The sequence below is a fragment of the Fukomys damarensis genome, unplaced genomic scaffold (genome assembly GCF_012274545.1).
Source record: "Fukomys damarensis isolate Sample0158 unplaced genomic scaffold, DMR_v1.0_HiC HiC_scaffold_30, whole genome shotgun sequence".
Taxonomy (NCBI): Eukaryota; Metazoa; Chordata; class Mammalia; order Rodentia; family Bathyergidae; genus Fukomys; species Fukomys damarensis.
The window spans coordinates 66,787,029-66,808,057 of record NW_022900942.1 but is presented as its reverse complement, the minus strand read 5'-3'; the positions used below and the strand labels follow the sequence as shown (position 1 = coordinate 66,808,057).

Genomic DNA, 21,029 nt, shown 5'->3' with positions numbered 1-21,029 from the left:
AAAAAAAAAAAAAAAAAAAAAAAAAAAGTCTCATGTAGAGGAGACCTTTGAAAGGTGACTAGATTTACCCACTTGAGGCATAGCTTCATGTGTGGTTGGGTGGGCCTGGTAGGAAAAGCCAGATCACTGGGGTGTGGCCTGCAAGGGTGCATCTCCCTCTGGGCTCCTCCCTTTGTTCTCTGCTTCCTGGTTGCCATGGGTTGAAAAGATTTGTTCTGTCAGGTCCTTGTACCATGCTGTTTCTGTCTTGGAGCCAGATGACCATGAACTGAAACTGTGAGCTATCTCTCCTCTGAGCTGTGGGTGTCATATATTCTGTCCCAGTGCTGGGAAAGTGAGTAAGACAGCATTGGTATGTACTCAAGAGCTTACGACACATTTGGGACTCAGTCTCCAAGAGACGAGGATAGAGCACTGCCAAGATAACAATGGAGCCAGAGTTCTGTGAAGGGGGAGCTAAGCAGAGACAGTGATCAAGTCTTGAAAGAGCAACGAGAAAACAAAGTTCAAGAGGCAGACTGGGCTTAGATTATAACACATAGAGTCATGCTGTGCTTCAGATATGGATTTTTTTTTTTTTTTTTTTTTTTTTTTCTCGGGGGAGAACTCGGGTCCTTGAGCTCGCAAGGCAGGCCACCGAACCGCTGAGCTAAATCCCCGACCCTAGATTTGGATTTTAAAAGGTACATTATGAGAAGCCAGGTACTAACAGCTTATGTAGTAATATAAGGAAATAGCTTTTTAGTGTTTTAAAATAAAAAGGAAAGTTCCAGCAGAAAAAACACCAGAAGAAAAAGAGAAAGTTGCTACAACGAGGGCACTAAATCAGGGCAGTGGTAGAGGGGACAGAGTTTCTAGATTTTTAAGGCACAGTGTTAGAATGTTGGGATTGATCAGATCCTATTCTGGTGTCTCATCACTGATGAATACGAATTTGCTTCTGAGTACAAGAGATGGAAGTTCACTCCTTTTGGTATGTGCCGAGTTTAGGAATGAGGAATTCATTCCCCAGCGCCTTGGGGTGCAGGGGGCTGACCCTCTCTCAAAGAACCTTGCAGGAAAGAGCACTGGCATACTCAGCGGCACGCTCTCTCTCTGCAGGCAGAACACCCCTCAGAAGGACCAGCCCACCCCACAGCTCTTGTAGGCTTCACCGAGGCCACCTGCACTTCAGCTCCATTTCTCACTCCGCGCATCTCTGCTTCCTTCACACTCCTACTTACTGTTGCAGCATTCACTAATAAATCTCTTGCACATCAGCTCAGAGCCTGCTGCCTGGGGAACCCACCCTGGTGCAGGTGCTGACAGGTCACGGCCATTTGGGGGTGATGTCTAGAAGGTTTGATGCTGGAGTTCAACAGAGCTGAGGTGGGCAGGTAAGAACTTCTGGGGGACTAAGTGGCAGCTGGAAGACTGCTGAAAGCACAGAAACAGTTTCTGTTTCCACGTGCAGGGAGTACACAGAGCAAAGTAGACAGAAGAACGGTGAACTCACACTGACAAGCTGGAAAACTCATGGGCAAATGTTTTCCTCCAGATGGAGGGGACTCAAATATATTCTGAGTGGGTGAATAAAGGCCAGTGGAGGAGGAAACTGAAAAAATATGCTAGCAAGAAGTGTTTTAATAGAGGAAGAGTGGAGAGGAATGGGATCTTCTCTTTCAGAGAAGAGTGGAAAGGGTAGGATCAAAAACATATGCATTTCCTTCAGAGAAGTCAGAATACACCTCATTTGAAACAAAGGGAAAAACAATTAAGTGATAGTGGTCCTGGGATGCCCAATAAGGAAGCCACTGGCCATACATACAGCTACTGTACATTTTCTGAATTGTGGTTATCAGAACTGAAACCAGATTTCAAAGACTTAGTTGTTTTTTTTCTTTTTTGGTACCACAGATGGAACTCGGGACCTTACCCTTCTGAGGCAGGTGGCAGAACCAGAGCTAAATCCCTGACCCACAGAGACTTAATTTTTTTTAAGTAAAATCTCAGTAATCTTTCTACATTGATATATTTAAATAGTATTTTGGATGTATTATGTTATATAAAGTATTTAATTTTACCTGATGTTTACTTAAAAAACTTGTATGTATGTAGCTTGCATTATACTTCTACTGGATAGTGCGACATGTACAGCAAGTGACAGGGTTACTTACTGTGGGAATACAAATCTTGCTTAAGGGATTTCCATCCAGAAGATATGATCCATTGAATGTCACATATTCATCATAATACTGAGGTGCTTGAGGAATAACGCTACACAGCAACTTGCGCTTTTCTTCAATTTTTTTCCTTATGTGCAAGTACTCAAAATATGGATTTGCTCTCTCTGAACTGTATGGCTGAATCTCATCTAGCTTCAGAGAATCCACGATGGCTGCCAGAGATTGCTGGGTCTTCTCCTTTGCTTGCAGTAAAGAAGGATTCACTTGCACAGGCTGAGGTACCCGTGATACTTTCCTTTTCCGCGGATGGTGAATCTGAGGATCATCCTCTTCAGTTAATCTTATTCTCCCTCTAGGAGATGAATCACTGTCCTTTTCTGGTAACAGTGCACAGCTAGCAAGAATCTGTTTGCTTTGATTTGCTGTTGTATTTGCTTTGTTTCTAGTCATTCTTGGAGGGATTTGGTTTTCAGTTTTATCATCTTCAGCATTTTCTTCTAAATCTACTTTAACGAACTGACTATATTTATGCATTTCTGGTTGTGCTGAGTGCTGCGAGTGGTTTTCCAGACTGGATAAAGTGCTTTGTTGAGATTCTTCATCTTCGATGGAAAGAAGGCCTTTTTCATTTTCGGGACATTTTGGATTATCTTGTTCATGTGGGTTTCCCTTTGGCACCCCTGCATTCATTTCACATAAATCAGGATCATACTTATTCAAATGACTTGAAAACAAACACTCCAGTTTGTTTTCTTTTTCATGTGACATAACCTGAGTGTCAGGTGCGCTGTTCTCAACTTCATGGCTGCTGGAAGACTTGTGAGTGAGTTTGCTAAATGCATGTGTGTTTAGTGGGGAGAGACCATCGCTTCCATTCAAGTCTTTTTCTGATGGTAGCACAGGCCACATGCTAGCCTTCTCAAAGTTTGGTGATGCTTCCTGAATAGTGCTTTCAGAGTAACCTGGGATGAAGGTATCTGTCTTTTGAACATCTGTTAGGACAAAAGTATTTTCCACATCTTTTGTTGATTCATTATCGGTATCTGAAATAGAACTGATCATTTGAACTGCATCTCTCTGTTGTAAAATACCCAGCTCCGGAGTGGCAACATATGACAAAGATACATGCTTAGAGACAGAGTCAGCATCTGAAAGTGATTGGGTGGGGAAAGAGCAAGGCTGCTGTGAAGACAGAAAGGATACTGGATCCTGAGCACTAGAGTTTCCTGGAAGTTCAGTCTGGTGCAGGGATAAATACTCAGTATTCTGTTCTTTCAATATTTTATTTTCTGGATTACAGAAACCCTGAACAGAGAAATCTTGATCAGGTGTACTAGAATTTGGACAGAGAAAGTCACTGCTGCTTAATGACTCCAGCCTATCCACGGGTATCTCCCAGGATTTACTTTGGATCACACCAACCTGACTAGATGGTTCTGAATGCACAGGACTGTTCATTAAAGTGCCCACTGGACCAGTACTCTTGATTACATTTACATCATCTGAAAGGTATTTGCCGTTTGCAGATCTAGTTGGAGAAGTCATGAAACTGGAATGTATGTTAGACACATTTGAAAGGTCTCTTTCAGGCACATTTGAAGATACCTCAGATTTGGGTGAAGGACAATTATCTTTTGGCACAGCTAAGCTACCTTGATTGCTTTCTTCTGATGTTGTTTGGAACTGTTTTATATGTTCACAAATGACAGGTGGCATGCTACATCTTCGAACTTCTACAGTAGGTCTCCCCTCATTCATTACTAGTTTAACATCTTCTACAGAAGATGCCCTGAGGTGAGTTGCTGGAAGTCTGTTTGCATATGGTGGTTTAATCCGCTCTGGCGGCTCAGCCAGGCTGTCCATCTCCCTTTCATGAAGGGCTGGAGATTTGGCAACTGGCAAAAAAGGTGACTGTGAAAAGGACATCTGGGACTCTGACCCTTCTAACATGAAGTCAGAATCATACTCAGCAAGAGGTCTTGGAGTTGTCACTGTAGTATGGCAGGAATCTTCTGAACTAGCAACAGAAATCATGGATATGGACCTAGAGCTGAGACCTAGCTTTTCACCTTCTGACCTGGGAGATCTGTTTACACTACTGTCTGAAACAAAGGATGACTTCCCTAAACTCATTACATTTTTGGTGTCAACAGACTGTGACCGACTGCTGACAGCATCTTTAGATTGTTTCTCCTTGGTATAAGTATCAGTCAACTCTGAGCTCTTGGACCTAGTAAGTTCTTTATTTTTCGATTCAGCTAGCCCATGTTTTGTTTTTTCTTTATCTTTTATTTTAAGTTCTAAACAGTTACGGTTTCTTAATCGTTCTTTTTCTTTTTGCTTAATTTTTTCCTTATGTTTTCTGTGCCACTGTTCTATTTCTAGGTCTTTAAGGCTTAGCATTCGCTCAAAACTTGTCTGCATTAAGTCATCATTCACCAGCCTCTTTTCTTTGGGCCGAGTATCTTTTGATGGTAGCGATAACTTAGGTTTAGGCTTATCTGTTTCAGACTTCAGTTTGAGTAAACTATTTAGTTGGATTTTATCTTTATGCTTATCACGTTCTTTATATCTATCTATATCTCTATCTTTTTTTTCTTTTCCATCTGGAGTTTTCAAAGGCTCATCTTTTGTCTTGTCTTTAAGAGATGAAATCTTTTCATGTTGTGCTTTACTAAAGCTGTCTGTCATACTTGACTTTTTCTCTTCCTGTACGTGTCTGGAGTTAGTTATACCCTCTTTCTCTCTAGATTTTTCTTTTTTATCCAATTCCCTGTCTTTTTCCTTACTTCTGCTTTTTTCTGATTTAGTATACTCAGTGTTATCTGATTGTTTATTTTTTTTCTCTAGTGCGTGCTTTTCTTTGTTCTCTATTAGGTGTCTCTCTTTTTCAGGTTTTTCTTTATCATGTTTTCTCTCCACCTTTTCTCTACTTTTCTCCCTGTCATCAGCTTTTCTAATACTATTTTTTATCTTCTCACCTTCTCTATGACATTTTTCTGGGTGATGTGAGTACAGTTTATCCTTTTCTTTTATTCTATCGACACATTCACTAAAATCTAACTTGTCTTTTTCTGATTTATGCTCATGTTTTATTTTCTTCTCCTTTTCAGAATTTTTTCTTTCAGTCTTCTCAGTGTCTTTAGTTTGAAATCGTTTCTCGGATTTTTCCTTACTTTCTTTTATATGTTTCTCTTGTTTTTCAATGTCTATTTCCTTTTCCACTGAATGAAGTCCCACAGATTCCTCATTTACACTTATACCCAAAGAAGTGAATTCTATTTCTTTATCTGTTGGTACATTTTCTCTTTCTTCTTTTGCATCTTTAATCTTTTCTTCCCTAAAAGATTTCTCACTTTCCTTTCTAATCTTTTCCCGTTCTTCTTTAAAATTCCTCTCTTTTGAGACATGCTTTTCCTTAGATGATTTCTCATCTTTGGTGCTTTTTTCCAATTTTGATTTTTTTTCTAATGTTAGGGACTCATTTTCCATATTTAAAAATAGATCTTCAGTTTCATCACTTTTAAAAAAATTCTCTTTCCAAAACTCTCTATCAAATTCCACACTCCTTTGTAGTTCTTTAGGACCATCCTTATTTTTGTATTTTTCCTTTTCACCTTCAATTTCTTTTTTGTGCTTTTCTTTTTCCCTTTCCTTATGTTTCAATTTATGTTTTTTTAATGTTTTACCTTCTTTATCCATTTTTTTCAGTGTGCAATCTGAATTTTCAAATGTGGGATTATGATCTTCATCCTTTATTTTGGAATTTGACTTTTCACCAAATTCTAAGTGGAAGTCTTTCTGATGTTTATTTTTTTCCTTATGCTTATAAGACTTAACACTTGAGCTTTCTGGCAAGAATTCAGATTCTGTATTATCATACCGAACAAGATCGGGCTGTAATGACATCTCAGAGCTTCCTGGTGATAAACATGTCTTAGTATGTTCTTGTTTTAGTGGTGTTGATTGTTTTTCACTTAATCCACAAGAATGTTTGGGAGATTTACCAGTGGAAATATGAAATAAGTGTAATGAAGAATCATCTTTTGGGCTAAACGATTTCCTAAAATTTCCCTCCTCTCTAGTCTTTTCTGAACAATCCAGTGCAGTATTAACTGTCAAGTTTGCTACTCTGGTATTTTCTTTCTCTTCTTTTTCTTGCTTTAGCTCTTGGTTCTCTTTATTTTTGTTCTGGTTTTTTAACTTCCTTTTCACTTTGCCCTTCTGCTTGTATTCATACTCTTTTTTAGCTTGTGTATCAGAATTTGATGTTTCAGGCACAGAAGATGCAGTAGAAATCTTTTTGCTCTGAAGAACTTCATCATCAGAGCTTTCAGTACTTGAATACAGAACCCTAGATGGCTTTTGCTTTTTACTTTTAAATGATTTAGAATAGAAAACTTTTTCCTGTTTTGCAAATAAACTCTTTTCTGCTTCAGATTCATTCTCTTTTCGTTGTTCTTTCCTAAGAATATGTCTATCGTCAATCATTTTGTTTATTTCTTCTTCATCATCGTCTTTGAACTCGTACTCATCAAGGGCAGATGGAAGCGGTGCTTTACTGGGAACAATCTGTTTACTTTCACAGATGAGAGATTCTTTCTCTGTTTCAGAGTCAATATTTTCATCAACACTAGAAGGATTTACAGACTGAGCCTCTTCAGAATCTAGAAGAAGAAAAGAAAAATCTGCCATTGGTCAAAACATAACTTATATAATAAGGCAGACAAAATGATTTCAGATTTTCATGTAAACAGTGCAAGAGAAATATTTAAGAACTCTGCTACAGTATTGCAGAACAGGTTCATAGAGAATCTGCTTTATGATGAGACCCTTTTTTTTTGGGTACCGGGGATTGAACTTGGGATTTTGCACCTGCATGGCAGGCAGTGCAACCACTGAGCTAAATCCCCAGCCCCTGATGAGATCCTTTTGATTCTTTTCAATGCCCATAGGTTAAACTGATAATACATAAGAAAAAAGATGTTCTAGACAGTAGGGGTTTATAATCCAGCAGTCTGGATTTGAAAGAAAGATTAAGAACTATTAATTAAAGGGTTTAATTAAGTAAATATGGTAAGTTGTTTTAGGTGTTTTGAAAATTTATTAGAAAAAAATAAAATATAACATGATTTCCATTAAGGGCAGTAATTTAAATTTCTCTTTTTTTAGTGGTGCCGGGGATTGACCCATTTGGGGTAAAAAAAAAAAAAAAAAATCAGAAAAATTGAGAATTATAACCCCCAATTGTATGACCATGATTTTAACATAAATTGAATAATTATTTTTAAAAAACACCCTGCTCATTTCTTAAGTTTTGTTACCCATAATTTAGACTTGATACTAATAAATTCTTTGTTATAATAGTGGACATAATAGAGTCAATATTTATATTGTATAGTAGTATTTTTATTCTTGGTATCAGGGATCAAACTCGGGACCTTGTGCTTTGAAGGAGGTGACGAAACCTGAGCCCTGTAGTATTTTTAAGTACATGAGAATTTAGCTTTATGAAATTACATTCAACCTGTTGTATAAACAAAGCCAAATCCTTGGCAGATTCTATTTCATTACAGTTTTTTTCTATTTTTGTATTTAAGGTTTCCTATAAAAAGTAAAAGCATTAATTTGTTTAAAATTAAATTTTAGTCTTATTTTAAAAGGGTTTAAATAATCAATACATTATGCAATGTACAGAACAAAAACAAAGCCCTTAAATATACACATTCCTTGTTTAACAACAGAGTGCCAGTCCCACAAAGAGGTCACTAAATTAATTGTTTGCTTGCTAAAAGAGGAGTTATATATAGTATGTATATTACAGTATTCAGAAGAAAGAGATGATCAAAGGAAACTCCAACTTGATGACTTTGCTTCTATTTGCATAAGCTCTTACATGCAGTAATGTATAACATAGAACTATAGTACTGTACTGTATAATACAATCAGCAAAAATTATAGCACCATATAAACAAGTTGTACAAAAAAGACATTGAAGCTTCCTCCACAAAGAAGGTGTAGAGAACTGTACAAAAGAAAAAAAAAAAGACAGGTTGTAAGTCTGAGCAGTGGGTTGTAAATTTGAACAGTATGCCTCGGTCCTAAGTGTGAACAGTTGTTAAATAGGGTCATTCAATGAGGAACGTATGTATTATTATATTTAGAAAGATTTTATAATTTTCTTTCTGAGTATAAAATCAGGTAACATGTAAGAACATATTTGAGAATGTTAATTACGAAATGCATTCTTTCACTAAGGATTTTAAATTAGTAATAATATGGTCTATAACAAAAAAGACAAACCAAGAAATATCATTAATGTTTTTCATTTTCAGCATTGGAAATGATGACGAGTTTAGCCATGGCACATCTCATATTAGGCACAACTAAGAATACACAGGACTCCTGTTTCCACTGCACTGACATCAGCTCTGACAGGGAGTTTCCACACACATAATAAACAGCCTCAGGTAGTGGGGCAGTACACAAGTGCTGGTGAGCCCTGTGTTCAAATGTGTGTTCTATGCTTCACGGTCAGTATGTATTTGTAGAGGCTAACACTCACAGGGCTGTGACGTGGAGTAAACGGGCTGATGAGCACGAAGTCCTTGGCATACACCTGGCTTACGCCATCCATGTGTAGCTACTACTCATTACCCAGAAAACAAGAGAAAGGGACACAGCATATAAACTAAAACCACTGCATGTGTTAATTTACAAAGCTGAAAGCCGATCCCATCATTTTTATTCTTGATTCGAGCCAACTCCAGGTACTTACTTCATTTGTCACAGAGACACAATGAGAGCTATGGAAACCAACAGTCATATGAATCTATGTAGACACTGGTTTTCACAGGGGAAGGCAGAGAGGGGAGCAAAGAAACAGAATGAACAATAGAAGAATGTATTTTCTGGTACCTAATTTTTTATGTGTTAGTGCTTGGTGACATGCTATATGTATATCCGCCATCAGGGCTGGGACTAAACAATGGGCCTCACACATAGTAGGCAAGTGGTCTACCAGGAGCTATATCCCAAGCCCAAATTTACATTTGATACATTAAAGTATTAGTCCTAATTGACAAAAACTTGTGTGAAATACTTACCACTCCCCAAAGAAGAGGGAGGTGAAATGGAAGGGGAGAGAAAGGGGTGGGGGTAACAATATGAACTGCATTTGCTAACTATGATTTAATGCTAGTAAGTAATGATTTTAAAAAAGAGATATTACAACTAAATAAGAGCATTTATATAGAAAATAAGCATGGTAAGATGAACTATATTCATGCAAGTCTGTAAATTGTCTCACTGATCTCTGCCCATCTTACATAACCAGAATACTACGACATAAGAATGTTAATATTACTGATAAATTTGCCCATGACAATAAAGTTACTAGCTGGTAGAACTAGGTCTCCAAAACCAAGTCTCTCAGACTTCAAAATGGGTACTTAAAACTATGTTACTTCTGAAAAATCAAGTATGTAAAAGGGGCTAAATACAGGCAAGATGAACTGCACAAACATGTGAAAAGATGTTACTGTATTTTGTGATTTCATATTAGAAACAGAAAGCAAGAAAATACATAGATGGGTAAAGGAGAGAATAAAAGCTACCCTACAGTAATCCCATCACCCAGAAGAACCATTTTTACAGCTCACTTAATATTTTCACATTTGACTTTGAGTTAACTTACACTAAACAGAATTCCTACCCCCTCACCAAATGTACTACTGACCATTCTTTCAGAAAGCATGCTCATACACTCTGCGAGCAGCCTCACATCTTCCCACACTTTGCTTTGCTTCATATTTCACCCATGAAATGCTCAAGCGGTTTATCTGCTGTGTAGTTTTGGCCCTTGATAAATAAAATGCCTATCATCAATAGCACGATGCAGTAAACCTGAGAATCAAATCTGCACAATATTCATTAGGATCTAATCTTTTTTGATAACATTTTCCACAAAAATTTGATATTCTGGTCATTGCTTTAATCTGAGAAATTTTCATCAAAATCCTAAATTAGTCTTTCTATCTCTTCATTGATTATGTTTATTTTGGGAGGCTTACAGGACATTTAAAAAACACTTCACTTTTGCAGGCCTGGGATTTAGTTCAGTGGCACCAAGCCTGCCTCACGAACACAAGGTCCTGAGTTCTAACCGTGTTACTCAAAACAAAACGAAACAACACTTCACTCTTAAAAGTTATGTGCCTTGCTATGCGTTTTCTCATTTCTATTAAAAACCATTACCTTTGATCTAAAAACTTAAGTCTTCAGTTTCTTCAACTAATAAACATTTTTTTCTGGCATTTGCTCTTTTTTGAAACATGAATAGTGTATATCCTTTTATGCTTAATATCATTTTTCTTGTGTCTGTCTTTATTTTCTGCAGTCCTTAGTCCTGAACAGAACTCTTGACTTTAGTAACACACACACACACGCACATACAAACACACATGGCTTGAATCTCAAGGACTTTCATGGCCTGTGATTATTTTTTCATGCAACAGCATGTGGTTATAGGGCTGGTAGATCTGTTGCCCTGGGAGTTCTCTAAGGACCTGGAGACCTTACATTTCCCCCCTACATTATTTATAATCTCCTGGATCAGATGTTCTATTTGTTCCTCCTGGCCCTTCTTGTCCTTCATTAATTTCCTCACATCTCTGGGTTTCTTCCTTTGTTAAGAGGCCCGTCTCCTACCTGTGGTTCCCTCTCATCTCAGTCTTCCAGAGGAAACTGCTCCCTGAGCACACCAACTCTGGGGTTGAGAAGTCCTCCAGAGAGCCTCATTGGGAAAATGGATCCCATCTGCAGCAGGCCTCCTTTATGTCTATTCTGAGTTCCTTTGCCTGCAATAGTTCACTAATCAAAACTAAGGTATTTATGCATTTATTATATAAATATGGCTGGTATTTATGTTACCTGGCCAAGTAACAGACAAATGCACCAGTATTTTAGCAAATAAATCTTTACTGCTTCAACTGTGTCACAGTAGCTGGAAAATGTAACTTAGAGACAGGAGAATAAATATTAGGTAATTTCATGTGGTCTCTCCTACATTTACATTTCTAAATCTCAATTCCCTGAAGTAAATGTTAGGTGTTTAAATTCTGCTTTGTAGGTTAAGAAGTAATCATACATTCACTTAGGAATAAGTATACCAGCTGACAATCTGTTTTCACTTTACTTCTACACTAATACATATTGGTAAGCAAACTACAGGTTGAGTTTAGAAGTGAGGTGGACAGGGTACAGAATAGCTAACAATATACATATAAAAGCAAAAGCTACATAAGATAAAATCAGGTAGCACAGCATTTAATATACATCCCTCAGTTATCAATGCCTTTCTATTTAATTGTCAGTAACACAATTAATTCTGTAAGATTTTCTTCCTCAATAAAAGAGGTATCACTACAAAAATATGATGTTACAAAAGGAAACTGGCAAAATCACCCAGCCTCAGACATGCCATTAAAAATACATACATTACATGGAGGTACTTTTAGCCATGACCAGATAAAAACATGTTTTTTCTGCAGACAAGATTATATAGCTAAAGCTAAACTTATTTAAATGTATGGCACATGTAATTAATAGTTTCAAGGGAAAGTGTTTTGGTTTTGGTTTGTGTTCTACCCAAATGTACCCTTTACAAAGATTTTTAGTTTTCAATGTTTAGCAATATCTCACCACTCTATGTGACAGACCCACTTTAAGTTACTAGGCAGTGGTAGAAACCGAGTTAAGAAAATAACCAAGTTAACATTTTAAAACAAATACTGATTAGCTCTGATGTGTGCAACAAATAAAATAAAGTTTTTGGGCAAATGTCAATCAAATTTCTTGACCTCTATATTTGTATGAACTTCTAAGAGAGGTATTTAGCAGACTTATTTTATATCACATAAAATTTAATGACTTACATGAATTTGCAGCCATCCAGAGCATAATGCAGCTACATCTACAGTCTCCTTCCGCCCCCCCCTTCTTCTGTCCATCCATCCATCTACCTACCTACCTACCTATCTACCTGGAAGTTAAAGGTGTAGAATATAAAGTATATAATTTTTATACACGCTAAATAGCCCACTTTTATAATGTATGGTCTTTAAAGTATTCATAACTTTTCCTGTTTTCCTTTCTTCTTAAAATTTGGTGTTTTCTCTAAAAGGCACTCTCAGCTAGAATTAAAACTTAAAGGCTCTGGGGCTAGGTGATATAATTAATTCACATAAAACACATGAAAAAGGCACTCAGCTAGAATTAAAACACAAAAACGCTGGGGCTAGGTGATATAATTAATTCACATAAAACACATGGTAAGATATGCATTGATTTTCAAAAAAGAACTGAAGATAATGGTAGAAGCACATTGATGCTATTTGTATTTTATAAGTTCAAAACATTAAAATTTAGAATTCTGTGTATAAAGTATACATGTTATAAAGCACAGAAAAAGGAGAGCTCACAGAACACTATACTGGAATTTCTTTTCAATGGCCATAATGGTCACTAAATAAAGAATACCTCTTGCCTATCAGGTACATGCACCTTAGGTATTTCATTTCTTGTACGCACTGATACCTCAGGGATAGGTGGAATATAAACACCAGACATGGTGCTTGCTACTATTCAACAATTTGTAAAATAGGCTTAACTGAAGAAGAGATCACTAATGGTTAGGTGCTGGGGTTAAACATGAACAGTGATTTTCCCCATGAACTCTAACTCCTGTTCCTAACAAATATACTGAAGTTATTACAACATGCCATTTGGTGTGTGTGTGTGTGTGTGTGTGTGTGTGTGTGTGATTTTTTTTTTTTTAAACCAGGGATCGAACTCAGGCCTTTGTGCTTGCAAGGCAGGCACCAGAACCACTGGGCTAAATCCCTGGCCCAAAACATGCCATTTGGGAAGGAATAAAACTACTTACATTCTACCTTACCTTGCTAAGTAGAAAAATCTTTATGTACATTAACATACAAACTCCTTTATTCTATAAAATGTTTTATTGAGTCTAAATTCTAATGATTAAATACATTGATATGTATTTGGACAGTCCAAAACACCCTGTGTGTAATCTCGTCCTGTAACCCTTGTATGTCTAAAGTTAAAAAGGCTGCTTCACAATTTCCTGAGGCAATGCTTCCCTCCTGAGGAAATAACATCATGCAAAGCTATATGATAAAATTTCGGTATATTTTGACTAAACAAACTTTTTGTGATTTCTGGATTTCTTAACTGTAGGAACTCCATAGAAGTATGTATCACTACTTATATTTCATAGTTCTTGAAATACAGGTGAGAAAATGAGTTTCTAAAATTATGACTATTTATAGTATAGTAGTACAATTAAATTCTACTTTAACATTGAGAAAATGAGGATTCAAACTGGCACATGCCTGCAATACCAGCACTCTAAGAGACTGTGGCAGGAGGACCATAAGTTCCAGCCCAGCCAGGACAACTTAATGAGACACTGTCTCAAAAAAGAAAGAGAAAGAAAAGGGGCTGGAACTATAGCTCAGCATGAAGACCCCAAGTTCAATTCCCAGTACCACACATACACCCGCAGAGAAGAAAATGAGGATTAAAATACTGCTTGTTTTATGAAACAGAAATGCACTAAGTAGATACTAGGTGCATAAGAATACATTACTGTCTTTTCAGAAGTCTAATTTTTCTTAGAGCAGACTCTAAAAGTAGTGTATGTACTATGATGAAGCATTTCTTTGGTTGTAATGAAGACTGCAAGTAAGGAACATTTACAGTAGTTACTTAATGAAGGCGAGCAATTCTTATGACAATGACTAGCATCTTAAACCTTCTCCAGTGTGTACTATTTTAAAATAATAAAATCAGTGGCAAAGTTAACAAAATCTTACTGTGGGGAACTAGGGAGTATCAGAAAATACAGAGGCCCCGATGTGACAGTTACCTACTTCTCTATTACTACAGTGATGACTTGTAAGATGAGGCACTCTGAACAGGATTGACTTCTCAGCATGTCAGCAACAAGCTATATTTACAGCAAACGCTATTAGACAGAATTTCTGTACAGGAAATTAATAGGGAGTTTCTGTAAGGAAGGTAGATAAGACTGTGAGAAAGGGGCAGAAATTAGGGGGAAAAGAGACTAAAGAATTATGTAAATTTGAAAGTAGCACACATTTATATACAAATAAGCTGTGTTAACCAGATATACAACATTATCCTGCAATATTATCAAAATGTCTGATATGCACAACATAAAACTGCTACTGAAAGTGTGGTCCATGAAGTGAGACCAGTCTTCAAAGGGCTTATTACTGATCCCTCACAAAATGACAACCTTGCACCAGAGTGGAAATCAATTATGTCACAGAGCACACCGTTTATTTCAGCTGACATCTTTCCACAGCAGTTTTTCCTTTCTGATGAAACAAAAATGGTACATGATTTGCCTGAGCTTCTCTTCTTGAGTACTGGTAACAGACAGTTTATAGAATGGGTACTCTTAGTAGCATAAAGCACAATGTCGAAAGGAATAAATCATATTTAGAATTCTACATTAGTGACATTCTTTTAGTGTCTCCAAGTTTTTTAGGTTCTGAAATTCAGTTTGGTCATTTTCTATGCTTGTAGCACTTAAAATCTGTCATGTGGATGACATGATAATGCAGATGGGTAATGATGCTCTCAGGCTTTGCGTAAATAAACATCAGTGGGCAGGTAAAGTAACCCTTGAATAAATGGTAGTATGTTCTGAATTTAGACTGAAGTCTGATAAAGTTAAGTCTAACAAGGACCTCGTGTAAATTAAGCAAGAAACTTTGGGTATTTTCATCAGTCTTTTTCAGCAACTCCAAAATCTTTGCATGATACTTACTGATAATTTTTGCATCATTCCTTGAGGGACTTTGACCAAGCAATAATTCAGGCACATTCACCATGTGGAAAATAAATATTCTGAAAAATCAATACATAGCTGATGAACACATGAAATTATTGTCAGTGAAAATCAGAAAGGTTCTAGAAGTGTGTTCTGCTCTAATTAAACAAGTAAATTTAAAAGTAAAACCTTTCTTCTGTAGGAAAAATTTGTTGCAATTTTCTAAAGGAAGTTTATTGCTTTTCATAGCTTGACTTTTAAAGAGACCAAAATTAGAGAGTTCACAGCCATAATAAATAGAATAACATACCACATAAAAATGCTTTCATTCTTATTTTCTTATTTTCTTGGGGAAATCAATCCAATTTCAGTTATTAAAATCCTGACTCCACATAACATAAAGGTGCCTGTTACTAGTAGATGGATTTACAGATATATTGAAAGTGGAAGGTGACAGGGGTTAGTGGATGATGTTAATATTTGTTTTCTTAATCAGCTGCACCTCAGTGCTTAAACTACGTCTGAACACATACAGGTGTTCAAAATTAAGAAACAGTTGTTGAATAATTGAGGCAAAGGAAAAGGAAGAAGTTTAGGGTGACTTTGAAAAATATGACTTATATGTACGGCTGATGATAGTACCATTAAGTTAAGAAAAACAAAGAGAACAGGGGAAAGTAAGGTCTACTTATGAATGCTAATTTTTCTTTTCTTTTTGCTTTTTTGAGACAGGGTTTCACTATGTAGTTGAGACTGACCTGGAACTCACTATGTAGCCCAGGCTAGTCTCAAACTCACAGCGGTCCTCGTGCCTCAGCCTCCTGAGTGCTGGGATTACAGGTGTGCACCAACACACACAGCGAATGCTGATTTTTCTTTGTGGAAGCATGTGTTACCTAGAAGGCAGCTAAATTAAGTTTGATGCTTAAGAGAAAAGCCCAGGATAGAGGAAGATATTTCAAAGTCCTTGCCATATAGTTCCAACTGTGAGAATGAAATTTATTTGGGAGAGTATGTAGTAAGAGAAGAGGATTGAGAAAGTAGTATTCTTAGGAAAACCAACACAGAGGTACATGGGGAAGGAAATGATGACGATATTCTACAAGGAAACTGAGGAGGAACGGTCTGGGGCACTGGATGAAAGTCAAAGAGAATTATGGCCCAGAAACCAAGTTAACAGAATTTTAGAAAGAACAAGACCAACACTGTGAAATTCTGAGTTTGAAAGGACAGAACTAATATACATCTAAGGAATGTGGCAGTGAGAAGATAATGTGTGATCTCAGGTTCCATGGAGGAATTAGTTTAGACTGTATTTTAAGAAGCACAGTTGTGAAGAGTAAACAGACATGCTTGCAGGCCAAGAGAAGATTTTGACAGAATTTTGTATATTTCCACCACTAGCCTTCTAACACATGCCTCACTAGCAGCCTGCTACACATCCTTCCAGACATTGCTCCACAATTACACAAATTCACACAAAAATATTACATGTGCATATACAAGCATGCACACAGATTCTGTGGACACTCTTTAGGGCTAGGGTGTAGCTCAGTCCTGGAGCACTCGGCATGCATGAGGCCTTGCAGTCAAGCCCTAGTACCAAAAAATCAAAACCAATCCGAGGCTAGAAACAACAACAAAAAAAATCCCAAACCAAGCAATACTGTTCATTTAATAAAACATGAGCTACGATTATTCATCTAGACTTCTCTAACTCACAAAACCTTATGAAAATCTCTCCAAGTAACTGCAGCTCTAAGTACAGGACTGACAGTTTTCATGGTTGTGTGGATCCATGGTGTGACTTTATTCAATCAATTCTTTAGTGACAATTACCTACATTTTTTGGTGATTAGAGAGAGTACTGTAAATAGGCACAGGATATTCCCAAAAATGTACATGCTAGATTAAAAAATATAAGTATTAAGAATGTTTCTGTGCTGTAAAATATTAACTTACTCAAAGGTAAATAGAATCTTATAGACACACTTGTGATTTAGCTCTACTAACCATCAATCTTTTGTCTTGTCTGCTCACCCTGCCCCTCCCCTCTCTGATTTTTTGAAGTAGATCCATTCATTCTGTTGTTTCATCCATAAATACTTCAGTACATATTTCTAAAATGATAAAGGCTCTTGTATTTTGTTAAGTGTCACCAACTATCCTTTCAAAAGGATAGTTAACAATCCACATACCTGCCTTTTTATTGCTTCTATTAGTTAACCACTTCCACAAGATGGTCGTTTTTAAACTTCTACAAAATGTATATACTGATATGCCTTTTAAACCTCTAAAAACCTACAATCATCTTTTTGTTTTATTTTTTGGTACTGGGGATCCAACTTGGGACCTTATGCTTATAAGGCAGGCCATGGCACCACTGAGCTAAATCCCTGGCCCTACAATTACCTTTTTGAATCTGACAGGTAAATAATACCTTCTCCAGGTACAGGATCCTTACGTTGTAGTTTTTTTTTTCCTCCCAGTATTCTACCCTTCACTGTTGCAAATTTAAGTCCAATGCCAATCTGACGACGTTTCTTTGTAGGAAATGTTTTGCTCATGGCTAAGGAATTTGGCCAGTGTACAGCTAGGCATATGTTACCTGTTTGATCCACCCAGAGCTCAATGAATTTCACAACTATCAGATCCAGGCTTTTTTTTCTCCCCAACTAAGACAGTTTTCTGCTATTAATTATATAACTGTTGCCTATATTCCACCTGTTTCTTTTCTCGTTTAAATTTCCATAAATATTATTCACATGTTAGATGTGCTAGCTATCCAGTATCTATCTAGTCCTAGAGTCTCTTATCTTTTCATTTATGATTCTATTTGTATTTCTGCTGTGAGGTACAAAAGAATTATTTTAACTCACTTTCCAGTTTCATGATTTAAGTCTTAACAGTGTCTGTGTCCTTCACCTACTGAGTTTGGCTGTCTGATCATGTTTTGTTAGGTCCTAAAATCTTTTGTGCTATATGTCAATTTTCTTAAGTGTTCATGTTCACTATGTTTCATCAAGTTGCTTTACTTAGTGGACTAATATTCTGTTTGTCTGAACTGATCTCTTCTGCATCTAGGTGAATTTCAAGGTTGCTGCCTCCTTCTGTTGGCTCATTCCAACATAGGGTGGAAGTGCTCCAAGCATAACACTTTGCAAGGTCTGGTCCCCACCTGGAGATGGTCAGCAGCTTAAGCACTGGGAGGAAGCAGCCTGTTCTCCAACTCCAGGCTCCAGGGCTCCACAGGCTTTCCTAGTCCTTATGAGGGACCGGCTTAGCCTACACAGAGATTCAGGTATTCATTGGATTTGGGGGTGCTGGAGAGTCCTGGCACAATCTTTAAGGGCTAGTCCTTCGCCTCAATAAATACTAACTGAACACTATTTATGTACCCAACACTTACGAAGTCTACATTAGAAGGTGAGGAGATAAAAACAGACACTGGAAAGCAAAGTTGCCACCATCACAATTTTGTTTATAGTTTAAACTTTATATTTCCTTTAAATATCGACTGATGCCAGTTCTTCAACAGTATTACATTTTTCTCTCTGAATTCACTACCCACCCTGTCTCTGCTTCCTGTAATTAATTAGTCCCACTTCTAGATGGATGAAACAGAAAATTCACTATTCCTTCTCAAAAATTATGGAGTATGCATCAGGCTTGTCCTTTTAACACATTATCGGTGGCAGATTGACTAATGGTCAACTTGTAACCCCCAGCTGAACTGAATCGGCATGGTCTGGGAGTGCAGGACCCACCTGAAGATTTTTACCAACAGCCATAAAAAGAGAAATGGAGGCGAAGATCTTGGGCTGTTGATTTTTTAGAAGCTTGCTGTAGATGACTTTCCTGAAGTGAACCAGGCTGTTCTTGTAGGAGGAGCAGCTTGGGGCCTTGCTGTAGCTGGGAATGGCTGCTGTTTTCGTTAGGGGAGCTCTGATCTTCATAGTGAGCATCACCTCCTGGCTCTAATGTGGATTCCTCAGCTTGGTGGCACGGTTCCTTCATCTAACTGGTGTGGGTTTTCTGGCACCCACCCCTGGCCTTTGGGCCTTCCAGGTGCAGATGCTCAATGTGGACAAGCATGGGACACTTCCATGGGCTCCAGGCCTCTGGCTGGACTAATGGAGGACATTGCCCTGGACTCTTAAGCCTTTAGCTGGACTTGTGTAGGACCCTGCTGGAAAGTAGGCCCTGGGCTGGATTCTTTGGGCTGCTAGTGTGTGGTTAATCTCGCGCATTTGACTTTAAGTAATTATCATAAAATAATCTTATAAATTTTGTGTCCCGTATTTAATGTATTCCCTTGCCTAAACCCTGTTACCTTTGCTGCCTTGTGCATGCCACACTGCTTCTGCTCTGCCAGGCATATTTGTCATCCCTGCATTGGAGTCAGCTGATTACAGTCTGGAACCTCAATGAACTCTAAGCCAAATAAATCCTTTCCCCTCTTCACTTTTGTTGCTGGGTATTTTGTTTCAGCAATGAGAGGAAAATAATACATTACCTCAATTTCTTTTTTGGACCAGGAATTGAACTCGGGTCCTTGTGCTTGTGAGGCAGGAAGTAGAATAACTGAGCTAAATTCTCAGCTTATCTCAAGAATTTCTAAGTACTAAAAAATGAGTTTATCCACACCCTGAATCTTCCATATGACATTTACTTTAACTGAGGTTTGTAGAAGATTCTCCCAGGGAATAATAAATCACCTATTAATATATGCTTCTTTTTCAGTCTTACTCATTTTAAAAAGTATGATATGCCTTTCAAGTTATTTATTTTTTCTTGTATGTTCTCCTTTCTCTTTTCCATACAATTTGTCTGTTCAAAACAACAGATCTACTTGGGTTTCCAACAATCTGGAATTTGCTGATTGCACACTGCTGATACAGTTCAACATGCTCCTCTGACCCTGGCAATTTTTGTATGTTGGCAGCTGGATCCTGAGGTCCTTCGAGGCTGAGGCTGTCCCTCTGATATGGCCCTATTGCCAGCACAATATGATATTTCATTTTTTAATTTAATGTGAGAAACTGCAGATGTTTAATGCATATTCACTTGGGGGATGCAATTTAGCTGGAATAAAAACACTTCACCTTACCAATGAGGTTAACCCGCAACACAGTTCATATAGGAAAGGCAGGAAAAAGGGTTTTGTTCTCTTCATTTGCTTAATTTTAAAGAGTACCATCATAAACTTGTAGATTTAAATATTTTTGATGGGTTCCACACTTCTGCAATTACTGGCCTTAGTACAGCTCATATCCTGTCCTGGTCAGTGGGAAACTTCTCCAAGTTGTCTCGTAAGATCTTGTGAAAGACCTTATATTACTTCCTATCTTGTTGGAAATCGGGAACAAAAAGATATTCCACATTCATCTTTTGCATTTCCTGCTCCTGACCTGGAAACAGTTTTATCCAAAGAGCCTAATTTTCTTTTAGTAGAAAACATTTTAGGATAATTTGGGAACTAGGAATGATTACTGCTACTAATTCATTGCCTTTAGGTCTTTTTAATGGACAGAGTAAGGATTCTCATGTATTTGTATGATTTTAAACTTTATGGGGAAATGATTATAAATTTAAAAAAATTTTTTTTCCAGGGATGCAGCTCAGTGGCACCGCACCTGCCTCACAAGCGCAAGGTCCTGAGTTCAATCCCCAGTTTCTGAAAAAGAAAATACTAAACGTGGTATATCCTTTCCCAGACTTGCTTCTGTTAATGCTTTATTCCCTGCTCTATAATTTGCTTTAACACATTATACATATATGTATGTAATATATATTTTTAACCTGAAGTATGAAGGTAATTACATACATCATGGGCCTATAGCCCTATAAAACTTCAGTAGGTGTTTCCTAAGAAATAGGTGTCTCCTAATATATCTTGCTATGTCAGCACAATCCAGCTGCCAACACAGATCCAAATACTCTATCTACAGTAGATCTCATCTACTGTCTATATATATATA

At 37.4% G+C, this 21,029-nt stretch overlaps 1 protein-coding gene across 4 annotated transcripts in view; it reads right to left on the bottom strand.

Annotated features, from left to right (window-relative positions):
* The window catches only part of Ankrd12 (ankyrin repeat domain 12), a 92,449-nt gene that overhangs the window by 11,429 nt on the left and 59,991 nt on the right, over positions 1-21,029 (bottom strand). For 3 of the 4 annotated variants that reach the window (XM_010638648.3, XM_010638649.3, XM_010638650.3), the window contains one exon: positions 2,157-6,832. In XM_010638648.3, the coding sequence (XP_010636950.1) occupies positions 2,157-6,832 (4,676 nt within the window). Of the gene's footprint in view, positions 1-2,156; positions 6,833-15,045; positions 15,126-21,029 lie in introns of all 4 variants that reach the window. The other variant, XM_010638651.2, reaches the window with a different exon arrangement.